General features: G+C 43.0%; 1 protein-coding gene across 6 annotated transcripts in view; it reads left to right on the top strand.

Moving 5' to 3' along the window:
* The window catches only part of PTPRG (protein tyrosine phosphatase receptor type G), a gene marked incomplete at its 5' end in the record, with an annotated part of 700,341 nt that overhangs the window by 558,563 nt on the left and 121,440 nt on the right, over positions 1 to 20,338 (top strand). For all 6 annotated transcript variants that reach the window (XM_082727351.1, XM_082727352.1, XM_082727350.1 and 3 more), the window contains 2 exons: positions 867 to 1,024; positions 11,498 to 11,690. In XM_082727351.1, coding sequence (XP_082583477.1) covers positions 867 to 1,024; positions 11,498 to 11,690 — 351 coding nt within the window. The remainder of the gene's footprint in view (positions 1 to 866; positions 1,025 to 11,497; positions 11,691 to 20,338) is intronic.

The following is a 20,338-nucleotide window of genomic DNA, read 5'->3' as shown; positions in this document are numbered from 1 at the left end:
GCCCCTATCCTTCAATATTCACTGAAGTTGCTTCAGCTTCTTTGTTAGCTGAGTCAGAGCTGTGCACACTCTGGTGTCGAGTGCCTGGGTTCATATGCCAGCTTTGAAGTTTAGGAGCTGTGTGACCTTGGGCAGGCATTAACCCCCTTCAACCTTGTTTTTCTCATAGAGTTATTGTCAGGTATCATTTTTCAGTCTTGGTTGAAATATTCCTCCCACATAAGGAAAGACCACTCTGCTTTTGTAAAAAGAAGAAGCCTGTTGTCTGGGCCCCCATTTTATAAGCTCAGGGCTGTAGGTTGGTTAGATTTCACTTTGATTTGGAGAGGTGCTGGGTGAAACCACAATCGAATGTAACCAGCTTCGGAATTGAACTTTACCGTTGGCTGACAGTTTTCTTTTTACACCAAATCTCTCGTGGGTGGTCCAGCGTTTATGCCACTGATTGTTAGTTCCTAAGTATTGGATGGGGAAGGGTTCAATGGCAAAGCAAGATTGGGAAGGGATGGGTTACATGAAATCAAGTCCATTTCTTTTCTGCAGGACTTCTCAGGGACTTGATTGTGCTAGTGTTTTGTTTGTTCCCTGGGGTGGGGAGAAGAAAGGACCGCAGGTTGCCCAGCAGCACTCGTCATGGAACCTGTTTTTTGTGAAATACAGTGCACCGTGGAGCCTCAGAACACATCCTGGGAAACGCTGTTTTGTTTGCTGTGGCCCTCCCACCACCAAATGCTAGTGCTTCTCGGGATGTAAACAAACAGAAGGCTTGTGATGTGGCACCAGCATGCCGAGGGTTTCGACTGTATGTCTGCAGCATAATATGACTTACATCATTGTGCCTTTCTTTTCCTTCTTCCTCCACACAGAGAAGGAGACCTTTCTGGATCCTTTCGTCCTCCGGGACCTCCTGCCTGCGTCCCTGGGGAGCTATTACCGGTACACGGGTTCTCTGACCACCCCACCGTGTAGCGAAATAGTGGAGTGGATCGTCTTCCGGAGGCCTGTCCCCATCTCTTACCATCAGGTAGGTATTCAGCCCCACATGGGACCTCGGTGTTCACTTGTTTTGCGTTGACGTAACCATTTAACGTGGCTACAAAACACCAGTATTTTTATCCTCTCCCCTGCCCCGATTCCTTCTGTCTTTCTAACAGCCGTGTTTCTGAACCCAAGAATTGTCAAATATAAAACACAGTTTCTCAGCCACTGGTTGAGGAGAATTGAGGGTATAAAACCAGGTATTAGGTAAGTATTCCATCTTGAGGCGGGAACAGCTGTCCAGCTTGTGCCAGAAACTCTTCCGAGCTCTTTATATGTGCTCACCTATTTAATCCTCACAAACGGTAGTCCTCTTTGCCCCACCCCACCCTTTTATAGAGAAGAGATACAGAAGGCCACCCAACCAGTTACTAAGCCAGAGTGTCCGATCCCAAAAGTCATGCTCTGAGCCACTAAGCCTACCCGAAGTTCAGAAGAGGGAGAGATTTGTGTACATGACAAAATGAAGGAAAGATACCATTGATTGAGCTCTTTCTGTGCGCTAAGCACTTTACACATGGCCAGTTTCGTAGCCAAACAGCGTGGAGAGATGGCTGTTGTTCAAGGATGGTGCACGTAAAGGTATCGTGGCCTGGAGAGATTGGAATACGTAGCCAGGAATTCATGGGTAATGACTGTTGAAGCCGGAAACTGAGCCCAGGTTTGTCTGATTCTAAAACCCCTGTGGCTGACCATTACACTGAACTGCTTCTCTCTGAGTAATTTCCTAGAAAGGTGGATGTGGAAATTGGATGAAATGGAGATGGGTTTGAGGGCTGTGTCAGAGGAAGAGGAGCCACAGGGCGGGTGGGAGTAGGAATGGGTGGGGAGGCTTGAAATCACCTCATGAGGCATAATAGATGGAAGGAGAAAATTCCTAGAGGGGATGTATTAGTCATCGTAATGCAGCATGCGCTGAAGTAGAAGGGTATTTTCTTCTCCATAGTTTCAGAAAATAGAGCCAGCAACATTGGGTAGGATTGTGAGAAACGGGATTTGAGCCATTAAGCAGGACTGTCTAAAAATGGAAGGTTCTTATCAGAGCTGCTCATAGAGATGCCTTTTTAGAGTGTGACAGGTAGGAATATGGAATGTTGTAGTAGGCCAGGGGAAGTTCTAGAATTATGTGACAGCACCCATGATATAAGTAAAGATATGGGCAACAAAATTGTGGATTTGGCCGCAGTGGGGAAGAGTCCAAAGATTTTCCTAATAAAGGCAGAGAATTTGGAATAAGGGGTGGGGGAAATAGGGTTAGAGGGTGTCCTGGTTGGGTGTGTTTTGGAGTTAAGAATCAGCAACCCACATAAGGTAGCTCAGGTAAGGGAGTATTTTAAGGAAACAGTGGTGGAGGTACCCTGAGATGAAGCCGTCATATCCAGGACTGTGGCTGGGAAGCAAAGCCCTCTCTCAGGGGCCACACAGGTTCTTAAATCTTGGAGTTTCTGCCACTGCTCTGTGATTCTGTGATTCTGTACTTCTGCAAAATTCTCATGCTTTTCTCACTCCCAGTTGGTTTTGTTTTGGTTACCTGGTCAAATACGGTTGCTCTCATACCAGTTCACCTTTCAACTCAAGGGCCAGCTACCAACTGACAATAGTGAGGGTCCTACTTCCAGTATTCAAGAAGGTAGATCTGAATAGATGTTGGTCAGCCAGCAGCTTGGCTGGCCTTGGTCATGTGTCCATCCTTAAATAAATCAGCAGACAGACCAGGTAGCTTCCTAAAACACCCAGTGTTGCCCCCCTGCCCTGGGGGATAAACAGAGCTTGTCATTTAGAAGGAGCTATGTGCCGGAGAGACATGTTGTCCCGATAACAAAGTAAGGCCAGACAGACTTGGCTTCACTGCTGTTGGCAGACATTTTACTTCAAGAAATTTCTTTTCCTTTAATTCTTCTCTGATGACAAAAGAAGTACTAGCAATTTGGTTGCTGAACAGGATCTGCCAGCTTTAAGAAGATAATGAAACAGGAAACGAGTTTTCTTCCTAATGGTGAAGCCAGCATTGTCTTACTAGAATAAAGTAAAATTGCAGTCCAAATATTTATATCCCCAGGGTTGGGGCAGGGGACTTTGAAAAAAGATGCTTTTTGTCCATTAAGATAGATGCTTTTGTCTTCAGAGATACAAAGGCTTGAGATAATGAGACTAAGAAATACGAGTCTGGCCCCTTTTTTCGTAGGACACTCTGTGGAGGGGAGAGGCAAAGAGTAATAATTGTGTAGTACTGTGTTATTCGAATTTCAAATATTTTGTGTGTCCAAACAAAAGATAGAAGAACTATAGGCTTGGATGTCTTGTCAAGTGTTTGTCAATTAGAAGCATTTTGACATTGGGTCACTGGGCATCTTAGGAAATGCTTAGGTTTTTTTGTTTTGTTTTTTAATTTTTTTTAAGATTTTTATTTTATTTATTTATTTGACAGAGAGAGATATCACAAGCAGGCAGAGAGGCAGGCAAAGAGAGAGGAGGAAGCAGGCTCCCCGCCGAGCAGAGAGTCCAATGCGAGGCTCAATCCCAGGACCCTGAGACCATGACCCGAGCCGAAGGCAGAGGCTTAACCCACTGAGCCACCCAGGCGCCCAGGAAATGCTTAGTTAACATCTGTGTACGCTTCACTCCTTGCTGCTCAAAGACTCAGAGAGAGGAAGTAGAAGAGTTTTTCTCTGTGACTTGGAATATATGACTTTGTCTGCAGGTAGTTCTGTTTCAAGGAAATAGTAAAGAGATCAATTAATCATACTGGCTTCCCAGTTTCTTTACTATAAACTATAAACTATCCTTAGACAGTACTTTCATCAGACACAGCTTCACTTTATCCCTCTTTCTCTCTCTTTCTCCCCCAAGGGAGGAAAAACAGCTCATTTTCCTGTGGCCAAACGGGATCCTTGCTGGCACACTTGCATGGAGGTCACAGTAGTGTCAGCGCTCAGAAGGGAAACCATTAACCATCCAAGTATTGTCCCTTCAGACCTTCCCTCCCTGACCCTGCCAACATTCTTTCGGAAGTTAGCACAGAACGTTCATTTCAGAAAGGCAGACAGCCAGTGTGGAAAACCAAGTAGACAGAATCCTATGTCTGCTGCTGTCAGGAAGAAAACATTCGAAGTTCCTCATTCTTCTCTTTCTCCAAAGACTGTTTCCTCTGTTCTGTTCCCCCTTACACCGTGTGGGTGTCTGTCAGCAACAAAAATGAGAATGTGTTCACCATATAATGCAGTGGGTAGCACTTGTATGGTGGCTTGTATGACGTGGATTTCTTTGAAGCCTTCCAGATAGGAACAACTCCTTATTTTGCCTCTTCTGTGAGTCTCCTTGGACACTGAAACCAGCCCCATAGCTGGTAAGCTCTGACTTTGGTCCCTGTGATAATCTGGATCTAATACAGTGTTGCTAATGAGATCACGTGTTGGCTTGCAGTCAGTGTGGCTTAGGTGGTTGGTTCCACTAAATGTCTCTGTAAATAGTAAGCAAACATTGTGTCGTGACTTTATCATCCCAACAAAATGGGATGGTTTACCAGGTCAAAGGAGCGAGGCTAGCATGTTGAGATGGTGCCTCTATTGTGTTCATGATCAATCAGAGAACATGATCATTTGAGTCCAGTAGACAGGGATGTGTTTTATTCTAGAATGATGGCTCTCATATGATGGCACATTGGCCATTGGAAACCATACCAGCCTTCCGTTTCCAGAACTGTCTGCTTCCTATACTTTAAAATATGATACTACCTATAATTTTTCCTCACATGAATTTTGTTTAAGTGCCTCTTGGAGGCTCAATCAAAAAAAAGCAATAAATAAATATAAAGATGTCTAGTTTGTTTGCTTCCGGATATTTAATTTTTCTAACAGTAAGCTGGAGTGGTTAGGAAAGGTTGATTTGCAATACTTTTTTTTTTTTAAACCAGTGTTACCTCTGTCGTAAAGAGCAGAGAAACTATTGAATTAAGACCATGTTCTGTTCAGAGACAAACTGCCTGGGTTTCATTCTTGGCTCCATTTTTCAGCCACATGAGTTGAGTTACTCCGCGGCTTACTTTGTGCCTCAGTTTTCTTCTGTAAAATGGGGGTGATAAGAATACAGCCACTTCATGGAGTCATTATAAAGATTAAATGTTAGAATGCATGTGGCATGCCTAAACTAGTGCCTAGCGCCACAGGGCGTGTGCAAGACATATTGGGTGGATTTTTTGTTGTTGTTGTTGCTGTTATTAAATCGTCACCAAGACTCTGGGGCAGCACTGTCCAGCACATACGTGATTTTCTAGTCACGACATTAAAAAAATGTAAAGAGAAACAGGTGAACCTCATTTAATATATTTGATTCAAACCAGTGTATTAAAATTATTATCGTTCCAGCAAAGGGAGCTCACCATATTTCTGGGGGAACAGCTCCTTTGGGCTCATGGCTATTGTAGCCTTCACATTTTATCTCAACACCTAAGGAATCACATAATTCAGAAAGTTCCTATTCCAAGACCACATAATGCACTGTGTATGTGAATAGAGAAGGTTTTTTAAATGGTGGGGTAAGGGGCGCCTGGGTGGCTCAGTGGGTTAAGCCTCTGCCTTCGGCTCAGTTCGTGATCCCAGGGTCCTGGGATCGAGCTCCACATCTGGCTCTCTGCTCAACAGATAGCTTTCTTTGGTGGCAATTATGGTTAAATCCGTTTCTTTCTGTGGAAGGCCTTTTTATAATTGTCTTCATGCAAAACTCTCTGTTGCTGCAGGAGGGACATGTCCTTGTAGTTAGCTAGCTATTCTTGGATTTTATTTTTGCAGCCATGGTTCAGTCAGTAAAACTTTGGACGCTCTGGGCTATTGGGAATTTAATATTCCATCACTTTTGTTTAATAATGAGGCAACACCCCAGGGCTTGCCCTGTCACCCCTCAAATGTGTGGTGAAGTTGAAGTGTCTCCGTGACCTTAGGTGTGACATTTCCATTCTTAATGCTTACCCCAGCGTTTATTATTATGTTTATAATGGACTGTGGTTTTGTGTAAAGGCTGTAATATGCCCATCCTCTAACATATTGTACACAGTGGCCTTTTAATGGTTCATAATTATATTGCTTTGGATTTTCTCTCCTTTTTCCCCTTCAGCCATGATGGCCCTTCCCCACATCTCGTGGACGAGAGCTCTTGCTGCACACGAATAGCGTGAATAGACTTCAACTTTCCTTTGATTTGAACTGACAGATTAAAAACTAATTATTCTCTGTAATATTTTTATAATAAAAACTAAGTTGAAATGATTTATATACACTTCCAGCCAACACATTTGCAATTCAAGGTTAAAATTGTTCTTGAAACAGCACCAGTTAAAATGCAATTACAACTCCCCAAGCAGGGATAAAAGAAAAGTGTTTTACGTGTTCGCTTCAAAAGTTAAAAAGTCAATTTTACATTATAGAAATAAAAACTTTCGTTTATTTTTACTAAATGATAAAGACTTCATTAGTTATGTTAAAGTAAAGATAAATCCAGTGTGTTTATTATTTGCCTCTGGAAAAGAATAGGTAAGTAAGTGTGGGCTTTTTGTGGTGCATAGCTTCTCCTCCTTGTGCCCGCCATCTTGTTCCTGGTTCCCAGTTCCTTCTTCATTGAGCCCTAAGTTGTTTCTGTCCAGAGTGCGGTAAAGTGCAAATAGTTTTATATTGCCAATGGTGGGTGCCCCGCATTAGTGGTCTTTCAGGATCAGCGAGGAGGAACTCTTTAGGGACTTCTGTTATCACATTCAGTAACTCCACTGCAATGTTACTCTTTCCATGAATAATGCTGCAGGCCTATTATGCATGTGACATGAAGTGGCTGAGAGTATGACAGTCAAACAGACCTAGGTTTCTAATACTCACTTCAAAGGGTGGGGGGAGAGTATGCGTGAGCAGGGGGAGGGGCAGAGGGAAAGGAAGAGAGACTCTGAGCTGGGCTTGGAGCCTGATGGAGGAGGGGCTTGATTCCACGACCTTACGATCACGACCCAAGCCGAAACCAAGAGTAGGACGCTCAACCAGTCACCCCGGTCACATCAACTCTTGTTTCCTCTTTGATCTTAGGCAGGCCATGTCAAGTCTCTAAGCTCAGTTTCCTCCTCAGTCACAAATAATGATATGATAATACCACCAACTTTATGAGACTTCTGTGAGGACGTAAGGAAGTAAAGCACCTAACACTCTTAACACAATGCCAGGAATAAACGCTCAGTAAATATTAGCTGTTGGTGTTAATGATATAATAATAGTGTTAACAGTGTTACTCTAATGTTATTATTTTAAACTAAAACAAGTGAGAAACCAAAGTAATGTTTGTGAATTCCATAACAAAGTACCTGTCACAGAATGCGTTTGATAAATACACTTTCCAAGGAGGGAGAAGCAGAGAGAGCATCTTAGAGTTGTTGGAAGTTTATAGTACAATCACAGTTACCACATTCCTCATAAAAGAAGAATAATAGTAATGCTAATAAAACTTAGTGAATATCTACTGTGTGCCAGACATTATTCCAAATGCATTATGTATAGTATCTCATTTAATAGTAGCAAAAACCACAATTGGTATTATTGCTATTGTACAAGTAAGAAAACCAAAGCACAGAAGCATCAAATACTTTGATTATGGTTACACACTTAGCAAGTGGGGATTGGAAACAGGGTTTTGAACCCAGGTAGCTAGAGTAAATGTTACGAGGTTGGGGAATTGGGCACAGGCTGGATCCTTAGGGCCCCACCAGTAGAATTGGAGGCCCTTGAAAGTTTTTGAACAGAGGCATGATGGCATCTCATGTACATTTTAAGAAAATAGCTGTGTGACTATTAAGCAGATCTAGAAGAGTTAACAGCTTGTCCTGTGGCTGCAGAGTTAGGCAGTACTGCTAGACCTGCACAACTCTAGGGGGCACCTTCTCACTGTAGTCTTTATAAATGCAATCCCTTGGAATCAAAAAGTAGAGATCTGGGTGGTGATCGGATTCACCTTTATCAAGTGTGGTTACAAGGAAAGGGTAAGGATCAAGGGAGAAAGGGGAGTAGCTATGTAATGATCCATCAGCGGCTCTCTCACCCAGAGTATCACTGTTCACCTGCCAGAGTGCAAACGTAGACTCCCTTGGCCAATCCAGGCATCATGGTGGTTTCTACCCAATGGCCAGACATGCAGGGCACCAGCAAGAGAGACCACTGGCAATTTTCATTCAACTGAGAGGAATGACAGGGTTTTAGTGAACACTGCCAACATACTGAAGGACATTTGATGAGTCTGCTAAGCTTGACCTCCTTTTCCTCTTTTGTATGACTGTCAAGCGAAGCTATGATCCAGTTGACAATATAATATCGTCCAGGTCATCAGTTCACTCTGAAAACCATCACATACTTCCTTGGAAATCTCTGGGCAAGTTGAGTTAATGACAAGGAAGCAGTCGAGCTTTTAAGCCATAGCATGTCATTAAGCTGTAAGAGCAATTTAAGCAAAAGCATTTTTGTGTTAAATTCAGAACCTGCCTCTTTTTACAGTTATATGACTAATTCTTTCCTGAGGCATCAGAAATGAAACTTTTTAGGAGAACTAAATGCTAGCTGTGAAAGAAGCAAGTCTTCTAGAGAATAAACAAACCTTAGAGTCGGATTACCGAGACAGTCTCCAAGGCCATCCTTTTCTGGCATCTCAGAAATTAAACTATTTCAGGACAGATGGCTGCTTTTCCAGAATATTTCCGTTCTAACTTGCTATGTATAGCAGCCTGGCCGTTTAAAAAAAAAAAAAAAATCACCCTGAAAGTTAAGGAATTTTTTCTATTCAACTCACGTCTCTAAGGCTTTAATTTAAACCAATTTCCTCTCTTTGGCCTTCTCTGGACATGGAGAAGAGCTGGTCAGCATGTTCCACATACAAGGGCCTTTAATCAAATTACTCCTAACCTGCCTTTTCTTCAAGCTAAATACTTCCCACTTCCCTTCACCTTTCCACACGGGATTTAGCCTTTGTCCCTGTAATCACTTTGGTTGGTCTTTTCCTAGACGGTCTCCAGAGTCTTTGTTAATTCCTTGCATGTAATCTTAAGAAGTTATTTTCTGTCAGGAAACTGAAACCTTCTCTCATGTGTGGATGTGTTCAGTTCCGAGTTGGAATGAGTACACATTGCCAGGTTAAGGAGACTGGATTTTCTTCAATACCTCCAATTATGTTCATCTGAGTGGGTCACATTTGGCATTGTAAACAGTCCAGTTTTCTTAATTTTTCTGCTCTTATGGCCATTCTCTCTTCACTATAAATAAAGAAGGGACATCACAAGGAAGAATGGGAAGAAAGACAATTTTGCATAGCCACCACAGGAGTTGTTAGAAGGTACGAGACTGTTGGAGAACTGGAGTAACACCACAGGACTAGACTACTTTTGCTTTTAGGCTGGGTTGAGAGATATTCTGGATCTGTTACCTTGATGAAAAAGCAGAAAAGGTTTCATGGTTTGTTATCACTTTACATTTGCAGGAGAATTGCAGGGGAGGTGAAATGATAGGTGAATCCAGGTAGTTAAATGATTTTTCTTGGCTGTGATCACTATGCACATTCATTGCTTTCTCATGCAAAGAGAGGGAGTTTCGGATCAAGCAAATCAATTTTTGTGACATTGTCTGAAGCTGTGTGAGAAACACTGGGGTTAGTTCCAGGCTTCAAGATGACCATCCAGAAACGCAGGTTGGGAGGCTCCTGATGGGCTCAGTTGGTGGCCATCCAATTCTTGATCTGAGGGTCCTGAGTTCAAGCTGCACGTTGAGTGTGGAGCCTACTTATAAAAAAGAAAGAAAGAGGGGCGCTTGGATAGCTCAGTGGGTTTAAGCCTCTGGTCATGATCCCAGGGTCCTGGGGCATCTGGCTCTCTGCTCAGCAGGGAGCCTGCTTCCTCCTCTCTCTCTGCCTGCTTCTCTGCCTACTTGTGATTTCAGTCTCTCAAATAAATAAATAAAATGTTTTAAAAAAAGAAAGAAAGAAACACTGTCGTAATGTTCCTGTATATTTAACACTGGTGTTGGCCATGGTCCCTGACAGCCTAGGGCGGCCACTCTGGCTGCTTGGGAAGCATTCTGATTGGGTGTTCAAGGAGCCAAATGGGCCATTCCATTTTCATCCCCCACTTCAAGGAAGTAGTGTGTTCCATGGCTGGTCATTTTAGATTAATTTTATTTCTTTGGTGACCAGGATAACTTTGTGGTCCACTGAGAACAGATCTCTGGCCCAGCCTCAGCTTCATTTCTCTTCTATCAAAGCATTATTGTGGTGTTCTGGTTTTGGGGTTTTTTTGTTGTGGTTTTGGTTTTGGTTTTGGTTTGTTTTGGTTTGGGTTTTTTTTAGGTTTGTTTTGTTGTTGTTGTTGTTGTTTTTTAATGAGCAGAAGATGGAGGGCCACAAAGAATCCTTTTTAATAATGGAAATATGATCCTGAAGTCCTGATTTTTTTTTTCTTTGCATCTCCATAAAAGTTGGGTCTGTAGTCTTCTGGAAAGTGTTTTTTAATAATATGAATAATAATGAGTGCAGCTAATCCTAACCATGGACTTAATGGCTGCTAAATGGTTTATATACATTTTAATTTTTTAAGATGAAAATAATCTTATTTTATAAGCTTTTTCCATGATCTTATAAGATAGTGGCTAGTATTATATCTGTCTTATATAATATATATATAAAATGTTGATATGTATTGAGTTACTGATGCTTGAATAGTTTGACTATGATTACTCATCTGGTAAGTGTTAAACTGAGTAGTTTACCTCACAAGCCATCAGCTTTCTGCCTTAGCAACTTTGCTGAACTGAATCCCTATTACATACGGAAGAAGACACTTAGTAAGAACTGAATCACTCGTCTTCACCGAGCCCTTCTGTGCCAGGGACTGTTTTAAGCACGGCACATGGATTATCTCATTGAGTACTGGCACAAACCCTACCGGGGTCGATGCTGCTGTTGTTAGCACCATTTTATTGAGGAACAGTTGAGGCTCAGAGCAGGGAAGCCACTTCCTAGAGCCCCGGAGCGGGTGAACTGTGGAGCTAGACTTTCCATCTATGTACTCCGGGCTCTGGAACCTGCCAGTTGCACCATCACCTTGTGCTCTTCCCAGAACATGAACAGTCTTGCCAGGGGGCAGAGCAGAAAGACTGGAACTCTTTTCTGAGAAACAGGCTCCAAGAGCTTTGTACAAGCCTCCTCCGGTGGAGTGTTCTCTGGGTTCGCTGACAGGACAGAAACCACAGCCAGATAAGCCCCTGGGCAGTGGTTCCATCAAGGAGCCTGCATCCTGCTGGGTTTGTCACACTCGGCTTGGGGCACATCCTACCATTTTGTGTCCTTGGCTCCCCCCACCCCACCCTATCCCCCACCCCCCCCACCCCCGCCCACATCACTTTTTTCATTCTTGGTCTCTTTCTCCCCCCTCTTCCCTCTCTGGTTCTCTGTTTAGCTCGAGGCTTTTTACTCCATCTTCACCACGGAGCAGCAAGACCACGTCAAGTCGGTGGAGTATCTGAGAAATAACTTCCGACCACAGCAAGAGCTGAACGGCAGGGTGGTGTCCAAGTCTGCGGTCCGAGACGCCTGGAACCACGACATGACAGACTTCTTAGAAAACCCACTGGGGACAGAAGCCTCTAAAGGTATAGTTGGATTAAGTGCCCTTGCCCGGGGGAAGATTCCTTATCATAAATTACTTTAAATTAAAAGGCGTTCCAAACCAGCCAAGAGTTGGAACTCCGTGTTAAGAGCATATGTTTCTCTGCTAAAAGAGACTTGTCTGGATGATAAATAGAAGCAGTTGTGGGAAAAATTTCAGTTAAATAGATATGTTCAGAGTTGCCCTTTTGACTAGTAATATATCAGTCATTCTGTTGGTATTTTTACCTTAGAACATCAACACTGACTAGTGAATGTCTGAGGGAAGTTTGTGGGTGTCTTACCTTGTCCCTGCCCCTCAACCCCCTTTGGTTGGGATCAGGACACCGTCTCTGACCTCAGGCACCAGCACCTTTGACTTGGCCCCCAGCACTCTACCTGCAGCCCACCCTTACCTCCTTACTGACGACCTCCGCACCAGTCAAGACCTCCCCCTCCTGCTCTCCATCCCTACCTGACACCATGTGGCCTTTTTTAAACCACTATGTAACGGTTTGATTCCCATATCCGATAAACTTGAGTTTATTCTTTTCAGGCCTCTCAGTCTTTTTCTATTTCTACATTCTTATGTGAATTGAACAGAAATTTCTCTTCCGGGAAACTAGAAAGTCGAATTCTATCCTCAAAGCTCTACTTCAGGCCCCAGGGTGTGTCCTCACTTAGAGAGTAAGGCTGATCAAAATTCCAGTACTTGGCGGGGGCACCTAGGTGGCTCAGTCAGTTAAGCATCTGTCTTTGGCTTAACTTAGTCTGTTCTGGGATTGAGTCCCGCATCAGGCTCCCTCTCTTTCTCATTCTCTCTCTCTCTCTCTCTCTCTCTCAAATAAATAAATAAAATATTACCAAAAAAATTCCAGTATTTGGAAGGGAGGAATGAATAAGAAGGAATTCTTTTTGGGTGTGAAGAGATGGTTCTTTTTTTTTTTTTTTTGAGGTAGTTCTTTTCTGAACCAGTGTGTTCTCTGAAATCGTGAGCTTGGGTCATATGGGAAGGGCTTGTGTCATTGATCAACACTGGACACAGACTGGTATTTTTAGTGGGGTAAGTTACATGGAGACATTTTAAGAGTGCCCCACCCCCCAATAAAAGGGACTAATTTACTGGCATATGACCTTTGTAAGAACAGGGGGGATGCGAGTGTATTCCACAAGTAACTGCGTTGATGTGCACTTTGGTAAGAATGAGCCCGTTTTCCAGGCTCGTATATCTGAAAAGAAGCTAATAGAAGAGGAAAAGGAACTTAAGAATGTGATCATTTCCTTCCTGTCTGTGATTTTGTTTGAGGACGGTGAGAGAAGCTAGTCTGGCCAGATGCCACCCAGAAACGCTTGAGATTCAAGTAATTTGGAGCCGACACTTTGTCAAGGGCGTCATTTGTCATCTGGGAACAATGGGTGGGTGAAGAAGCACGCCAGCCTGGGAAATGTCTTAGGTTGGCTGGCATAGCAAACCTCACTTGGGCTAATTTTGTTTTTCAACCAAGCTAAAAATAAAGAAAACGACCAAGCTCCAAAGCTTTCTCCCAAGAGAACTTGCTTGGGAGAAGAGGAATCTCTTAGGGATTGAGTATTGTGTGAGAGGTGAATGCAGAGGACGACGGGGGATGACGAGTTTATATCACAAGTGAACACAAGATCTGGTGGCTCAGAATTGCTAAGGTTATGACAGTTGCAAAGTTCCTCCCTAAAAAACGGGCCGAGAATACGATACATCAGCTGTGCAGAGGGAGTGCATAGCTCTTACTACCCGAAAAAAGTTAGAGAAGAAAATGGTTTCTGTAGCATTAAATTGTTAAAGGCGGGTAAGATCTTCTACTGGATGGGCTTTCTCTGAATTTGCGCTGAGCCGTGGACCCTTCCTTAAATAGAGGAGTTCTTTATGGTACAAGGTTTTGTTTATCGTGGTGTGTGTATTAATCCTAAATCTGAATCTGAATCCTAAAATGTGTGACTATTGAAATGTTTTGTGATCTTTTTTAGAAGCAGAGAAGGGTGTAGGTACAGTCCTATTTGTGTCTTAAGCATGTTACTGGAGTATAACATACGGGAAAGTGGACATGTACCCCCTGATGCGTCTCACCCCCCATAGATTTGAATAGCAAACTCCCAGGTCAAGAGACTAACCTCACCAGCTTCCCAGGAGCACCTCTAGCTCCTTCTTCCTAGGAACAGTCCATTCCCAAGGGTAACCGTGAGCATGAATTAGCTTTGTCTGTTGTTGAATTTCATAGAAATAGAATTATCCCCTCTGTCCTTTTTTGTGTCTTGCTTTTTTCACTCTACGCTGGTTCTGAGGGTCATCTATGCTGTTGCCTGTAGATGTGGTTTGTTCTTACTGATGAATGTCATCGTGAGGCTCCACCTGTGAATTTATTCATCCATTTTGCTATCCGTGAACATATGCATGGTTTCCACACTTTGGCGATGATGAGAATCCTTGACCGTGCTTTTCGATGAGCATCTGGACACATCTCTATTGGGTATGACGCCACGGGTCCAGTGGCGACAGCCTGGAGTGCACATTCATGTTCTGATTTGGTTGGAACTGCTCAGCAGTTCCCAAGAGGGACTGTATATACCGTGCTCTCCTTCTGCCAGCAGTCAGTCAGGGTTTCCTGGTTGTCTTATGGCAAAACGTACGTATCATAGAATACAACTATTATAAATATACACTTTAATCATTTTTAATAAATTTAGAGTTATAGTTCTGTTTATATAATCCTGTTTCAGAACATTTTCATCACCCCAGAAAGTTCCCTCAATTCTTTTTCCTCCTATTCTTAATAGCAGACAGTCTCTAATCTGCTTATATCTGCCACATGACGTTAGGATTTTAAGATTGATCCCTGTTGTAGCATCTGTCAGTAGCTCGTCCCTTTTTATCGTGCACTAGCATTCCTGTTTGTTGTTTTTTTAATAATGGCTTTATCGAGATTTCATTCATGTGCAGTAAAGTTCATTTTTTTTTTTAAAGTGTGCACTTCAGTGGAATTGACTCTTCACAAAGTTGTGCGTTCACAAACTTCCAGAATAGTTTTATCGCCCCCCAGGAGTCCACATCCATTAACAATCACTCACTTTTTCTTCCTCACTTTCTTTCTAAGATTTTATTTATTTGATAGAGACACAGTGAGAGAGGGAACACAAGCAGGGGGAGTGGGAGAGGGAGAAGCAGGCCTCCCCGCTGAGCATGGAGCCCGATGCAGGGCTCAATTCCAGGACCTGAGATCATGACCCGAGCCAAAGGCAGACATCTAACGACTGAGCCACCCAGCTGCCCCCAAATTATGCCTTTTGTCTCTGGCTTCTTCCAGTGTAATATTTTGGCATAATATTTTCAAGGTTTATCCATACTGGAATAGAGCTCAGGATTTTTCATTTGATGGCCAAGTAATATATGGATATACCACGTTTTGTTTTTCTGCTTTTCACAACTGATAGGTGTTTGAGTGTTTTCCACCTTGGGGCTGTTGTTAGTAATACTGCTGTGGACATTTGCGTTCGAGTTTCTGTGTGGACATCGGTTTTCAGTTGTCTCAGATGCACACCTCGGGGTAGAATTGCTGAGTCACCTGGTGATTCCAGCCCTCCGGTTTCAAAGAACTGCCCACCTGTTTGCCAGAGCCCTTGTACCAGTTTGCGTTCCCAGGAGCCGTGTGTGGGATTTCTCCATGTCCTCAGCAACTCTTGCTGTGTATCTTTTTTTAAGTAGCCATCCCAGTAGAAGCGAAGTAGTAGTGATTTCCATTTCCCTAATGACTGATGATGTCCCTGTTTGTTTTTAAGTGTACATTTCATGGAATCATGGTCTGTATGACCAAATGGTCCACCTTTTTTTTTTTCCTCCCTGCAAGAAGAGTCAGGTAGTTCTATGGCATGATGGGCCAAAAGCCAGTCGTAAATACCATCATGGAGGCAGGCAGCCTCGAGGGCATGGATGATTGACCTTAGACCTTAATGCAGTGGAGAGTCCCAACAGAAAGGAAGAGTTCCTTTCTCTTCTCTAGTCTTCTACAAAAAAGATTTGAGAGAGAAGGTGTCCTATAATCTTCCGGTAATTCAAACAAACGAAACCTGTCTGCTTGGCATTCTCTATCTGATCATTGTTGGAAACTTTCGGTGCCTAAGAGAGCTGCAGTGTTGATCATGGAACTGTGCATTTATTGTGCTATTGTTACAGAAGAAAGAAAAATAAATTAAATTACATAAGGCAAGAGTCCGTAAGCTTTCTTGGTTAAGGACCGGAGAGTGAGAACTTGCTTTCTCTCTCTCTCTCTCTCTCTCTCTCTCTTTTTTTTTTTTTTAAGATTGATTGATTGATTGATTGATTGATCAATTTGACAGAGACACAGCGAGAGAGGGAACACAAGCAGGGGGAGTTGTAGAGGGAAAAGCAGACTTCCTGCTGTGCAGGGATCCTGATGTGGGGCTCAATCCCAGAACCCTGGGATCATGACCCGAGCCAATGGCAGACGCTTAAGGACTGAGCCACCTAGGCGCGTTGGTACTTAGTCTTCTTTGGGAACTACTCACTCAGCTCGACCACTCTGGCATGAAGGCAGTCATGGACATATAATACACGAATGAATACATGTAGAAAACTATCTTCCAAAAACACCTTATTTACAAAAACAGGCAGCAGACCAGACTCTACTGGTGCTCTAGGGGATGGCTCATAGGTGGAGAAACTCCATCAAAGTCTCAGTTTAAGGTAAATTTTTTCTGTCGTAAAGATGGTGATGACCATGACCATGAAGCATCAGTTTCTTCTACTTCTCCATTCCACCTCAAGACCTTAGGACCAGTTAAATATTTATTAACTCAGTAACCAACCACTTACCAATTCACCTTAACCCCTGGTCATCTTTCACAGCAGACGTGTAAGGAGAGCCTCCCCAGACTGATTACAGCCCCACACCTCCCTTGTTCTCTTGGCCATGATCATTAACTGGTGTTCATTGAGCTGCACAGTGAGGAATGCCTGAGTTAATGTGCCCCCATCTTGCCCTTCTGTCAGGATGATTGGACATACTGGAATAGAGAAAACAGAATCCAGCCTTACAGTGCCAGCACCAGACGCATGGTCATGTACAACACCAAAGGAAAGGGGGGAAAAGTCATCTTAATACTGTATTGTTGCTACAGAAAGACTTATAATGGATGTCATCCATAAAAAATATAAAGCTTCAGTTCCAGTAAATGGAAACAATATTTAGGCTCAGTGGATTGTTCAAGGGACATCCAATTTGCCACTCTGCCCTTTGTCGGTAAATAACTTGGACAGACTTTAGGATTTAATGGGCTGTCATTTCAGTTATTCTGCAACACATCCCGGGCACATGGAAGAGCATTTGGCGATTAAGTACTAAATACTGTCTATTGTGAAGACTTTTGGAACAATGAATGAAGGAAAAATAACTTTCCTTCCAACAACATGAAACATATGGTTTATTAATTTAACGAAACCTGTTCAAATCACAGCGGAATCAAAAGCACTTGATCTGATAATTTGATTTGATGGCTTAATTAAAGTGGCACTGCATAATGTAATAAAAGCAATGGAAACCATGAGGACACTGGGTTGCCTGTGTGCCCCCTCCAGTCTCCTAAGTCATGCCATGTTTTTTGAAGGAGGGTCTTTGGTTCTGCTGATGGAGGGAATCACTTTTTTAGCTGCATTTTCAATGGTAAAGATTGCTTCCTGTTTTGTTAAAAGTGGTTTTTTAAGAACATATACCACTGTGTGAGAATGTCTAAGTAACTAGCCTGTTTTAAAGCACAGCACATTGAGAAAGAGCATCCCATTTCCCACCCAAATTAGCAAACAAAGAAGTAAATCCATGATTGCTTCTAAAAAGAGTTTGACACAAATAAAATTTTTTTAAAAAGAGTTTGACATTGAAATTCATGTTTTTTTGCTATTTGGGGAGAAAATATTAATATTGTTCTATTTTCAGTTTAATCATTTCTACTCACCAGATTAATGAGCTTGAATTACTTTATCTTATTAAAAGAAGCTCTGATTTGAGCACTTAATTCCTTTGTAGGCAGCTGTCCTCCCAGAAACTCTTCCAAAAACTTATCTTGTTGCTTTTAGAAACTTTAAGCACAGAAAAGTTTTAAGAAAAAGCACTTTTAACAGCCCCCGTGGAGTGATTTTAACCCCCTTCTTTTAAAAATAACTGTCATTAGCCATTACTTTTTAACCTTGCAAATGATTTTAAAAAAAGGCAAAAAAGTAGGGTTGTTTTTAGGATTCTCCAGCATCCTAGGTCCTCATTCTTTGGAAGGTCATGCCATTCTGTATCAAACATTTTTACCTGCTCAGGCATCCTATGATTACTGTAACTTTATGTGACTATGTTAAGAGTTGGTATAACTTGCCTTGGATTGGTTGACATGAAGTTGATATTTCGTAGACATTTAATGCAGCATTAAGTACTCCTGCTTCATGTTTTGTAGTCCGTGAATTTTGTTTCACCTGTTAGACGTCTTCAAATGCCACTGGGGAACTTGTGCACTCTAGAAGTTATGCCTAAAGTACCAGGGGGGACTTGGGGTGGAACTTGCAAGACCAGGACGTGGGGGATAGAAATAGTCCCTGCAGGGTGATAGTGGTTGCATGATGGTGATCCCAGTAGAGACAGAAGTGATCCACTAGGGATGGAGTTTGGAATAGAGCCTCTGAGATTGTACTTATCATTTGGATACAGGCTGGTTGGGGGTGAGCAAAAAGAGAAACATAGCATTACTGTTTCTCTTTAACAGATGGGAGGGGTCTGAGGCTCAGAGAGAGCAAGGGAACGTCCAGAGACTCTCAAGGAGGAAGTGGGAGAGCAGAGATGAGAACCAAAGCATTCTTATGTCCAAATGCGGCGTTCTTTTTATTTTCTAGCTTCCATATGGATCTACCAGCAGTGACCTCTTTGTTTTCAATGTCATTAGGTGGCTTGAACAACAGAGCATATTACTCCCTCTCTGCACAAAAGAGCTTCAAAAATAAACATACTTGCGGGGATTGGGTATTCTTCCTAAAGATCTGAGTTTATCATCTGAAAAGAAATCACTGGGCTCAGTCTTTATCTGCTTGGTTATCTTGGGTGCTCAAGGCACAGGCCACTGAGGCCTTGATCATGGGGTCATTCCCTGGGAGGGCCAGTGCACCCCTTGACCTGAATGCTGGGGCCTCCTCATGGGAGGGTCTTGTGCATCCTCGGATCAACAGCACCTGACATGACACCTAGGACATGGTGGGTATATAGTCATTGTTTGCTCATGAATGAATGAATGAATGAATGAATGATGAAACAGTAAAAAGTGATTGATAAAAATACAGATTTTGGAGTCCGGCAAACCTGAACTCAAATTCCAGACCAACCACTGACTTTGGTGCATCCTTGCTCAAGTTAATACCCAAGTCTTACTTCTTTATCTGTAAAATATGAATAATAAGGAAAAAAAAAAGTCCTTCCTTGGCTTTGGCCTTTAAAATGAAACAATGGTAGGGAACAAAGAGTACAGAGCCTGGGACATGGAAAGTTCTCTGCAAATAATTATACCTTCTGGTCTGTAGGTCCCCTGTGGCTTCTTTGTATGCTCAGGACAAACTGTTAACATGTGACATGATCACTGGAGAACATATTTCAGAATAAGGGGACCAGGCTCTCTTCCTGGTAGAAATGCAAACTGAGGCTTTTGGAATTTCTTAAAACCTTTCCAGTGAAATCCACGGTCCTTACATGGTGCCCACATCCAGGCATCCTGCACATCAGTTCACCTGCACCCCCAGTTCCAACAGGCTGTCTTTCACCTAGAAGGCCATTGCCTCATCTCTGTGCCTCATCCACCCCTCCTCAGCCATCATAGCTCCATTCTAGGGTATCTTCCCCACAGAAGTTTTCTGACTGCTTGGCGCAACTGCCTGTGTTGGGGTGTCAGGACCTTTCTCTGGTAACACTTCTCACAGCTGGAATTTTCTGTTCAGTTGTGTGTTTTCCCCCCTAATATCTAACTCTCCCACCACCCCATAAGCTCCATGAGGGGTGAGACTGTCTTTATATTTCTTTTTGGTGGGGAGAGGGTATAGTGCTCACTGTTGGCTCCTCAGTGAATATGGGTGGATGAATGGGAGGGTGGATGGATGAATGGTTGGATGGATGGATGGATGGATGGATGGATGGATGGATGGATGGATGAATGGGAGGAGGAGTGGGAGGTAGGTGGATGGATGGAGGGATAGGAAGATGGATGGATGAATGGGTGGGTGGGAAAGAGGGACAGGTGGTTGAATGGATTAAGCTAATCCATACAAGCCAGGTGGCCAGGAGTCAAAGGATTCTTGCTACCAGAATTGGCACAGTTGGGACATTTATGATCAAGGCCAGAACTAGGTCCTCTTTTGGGAGAATAGCTATAGACATTTGGCTCCCGGGCCCCGACATCAGAGCATCTCCTGAAATTTGGGAAGCCATCTTCTCCTTTGGCCATAAACTACTTATATGGAAATGTTCATCTCATAAAACCACGGACAGAGGGCTTTTCTCTCTGTCCCAAGGAACAACCACCCCACCACACCAAAAAGCAGAGAATGACCACTTAACATGGGATAGGCACTGGTGTCGGGATGCTTCTA

Source organism: Mustela nivalis (genome assembly GCF_964662115.1).
Source record: "Mustela nivalis genome assembly, chromosome: 1".
NCBI classification, from domain to species: domain Eukaryota; kingdom Metazoa; phylum Chordata; class Mammalia; order Carnivora; family Mustelidae; genus Mustela; species Mustela nivalis.
The sequence above is the reverse complement of the archived record's forward strand: the minus strand, read 5'-3'. Positions and strand labels throughout refer to the sequence as shown.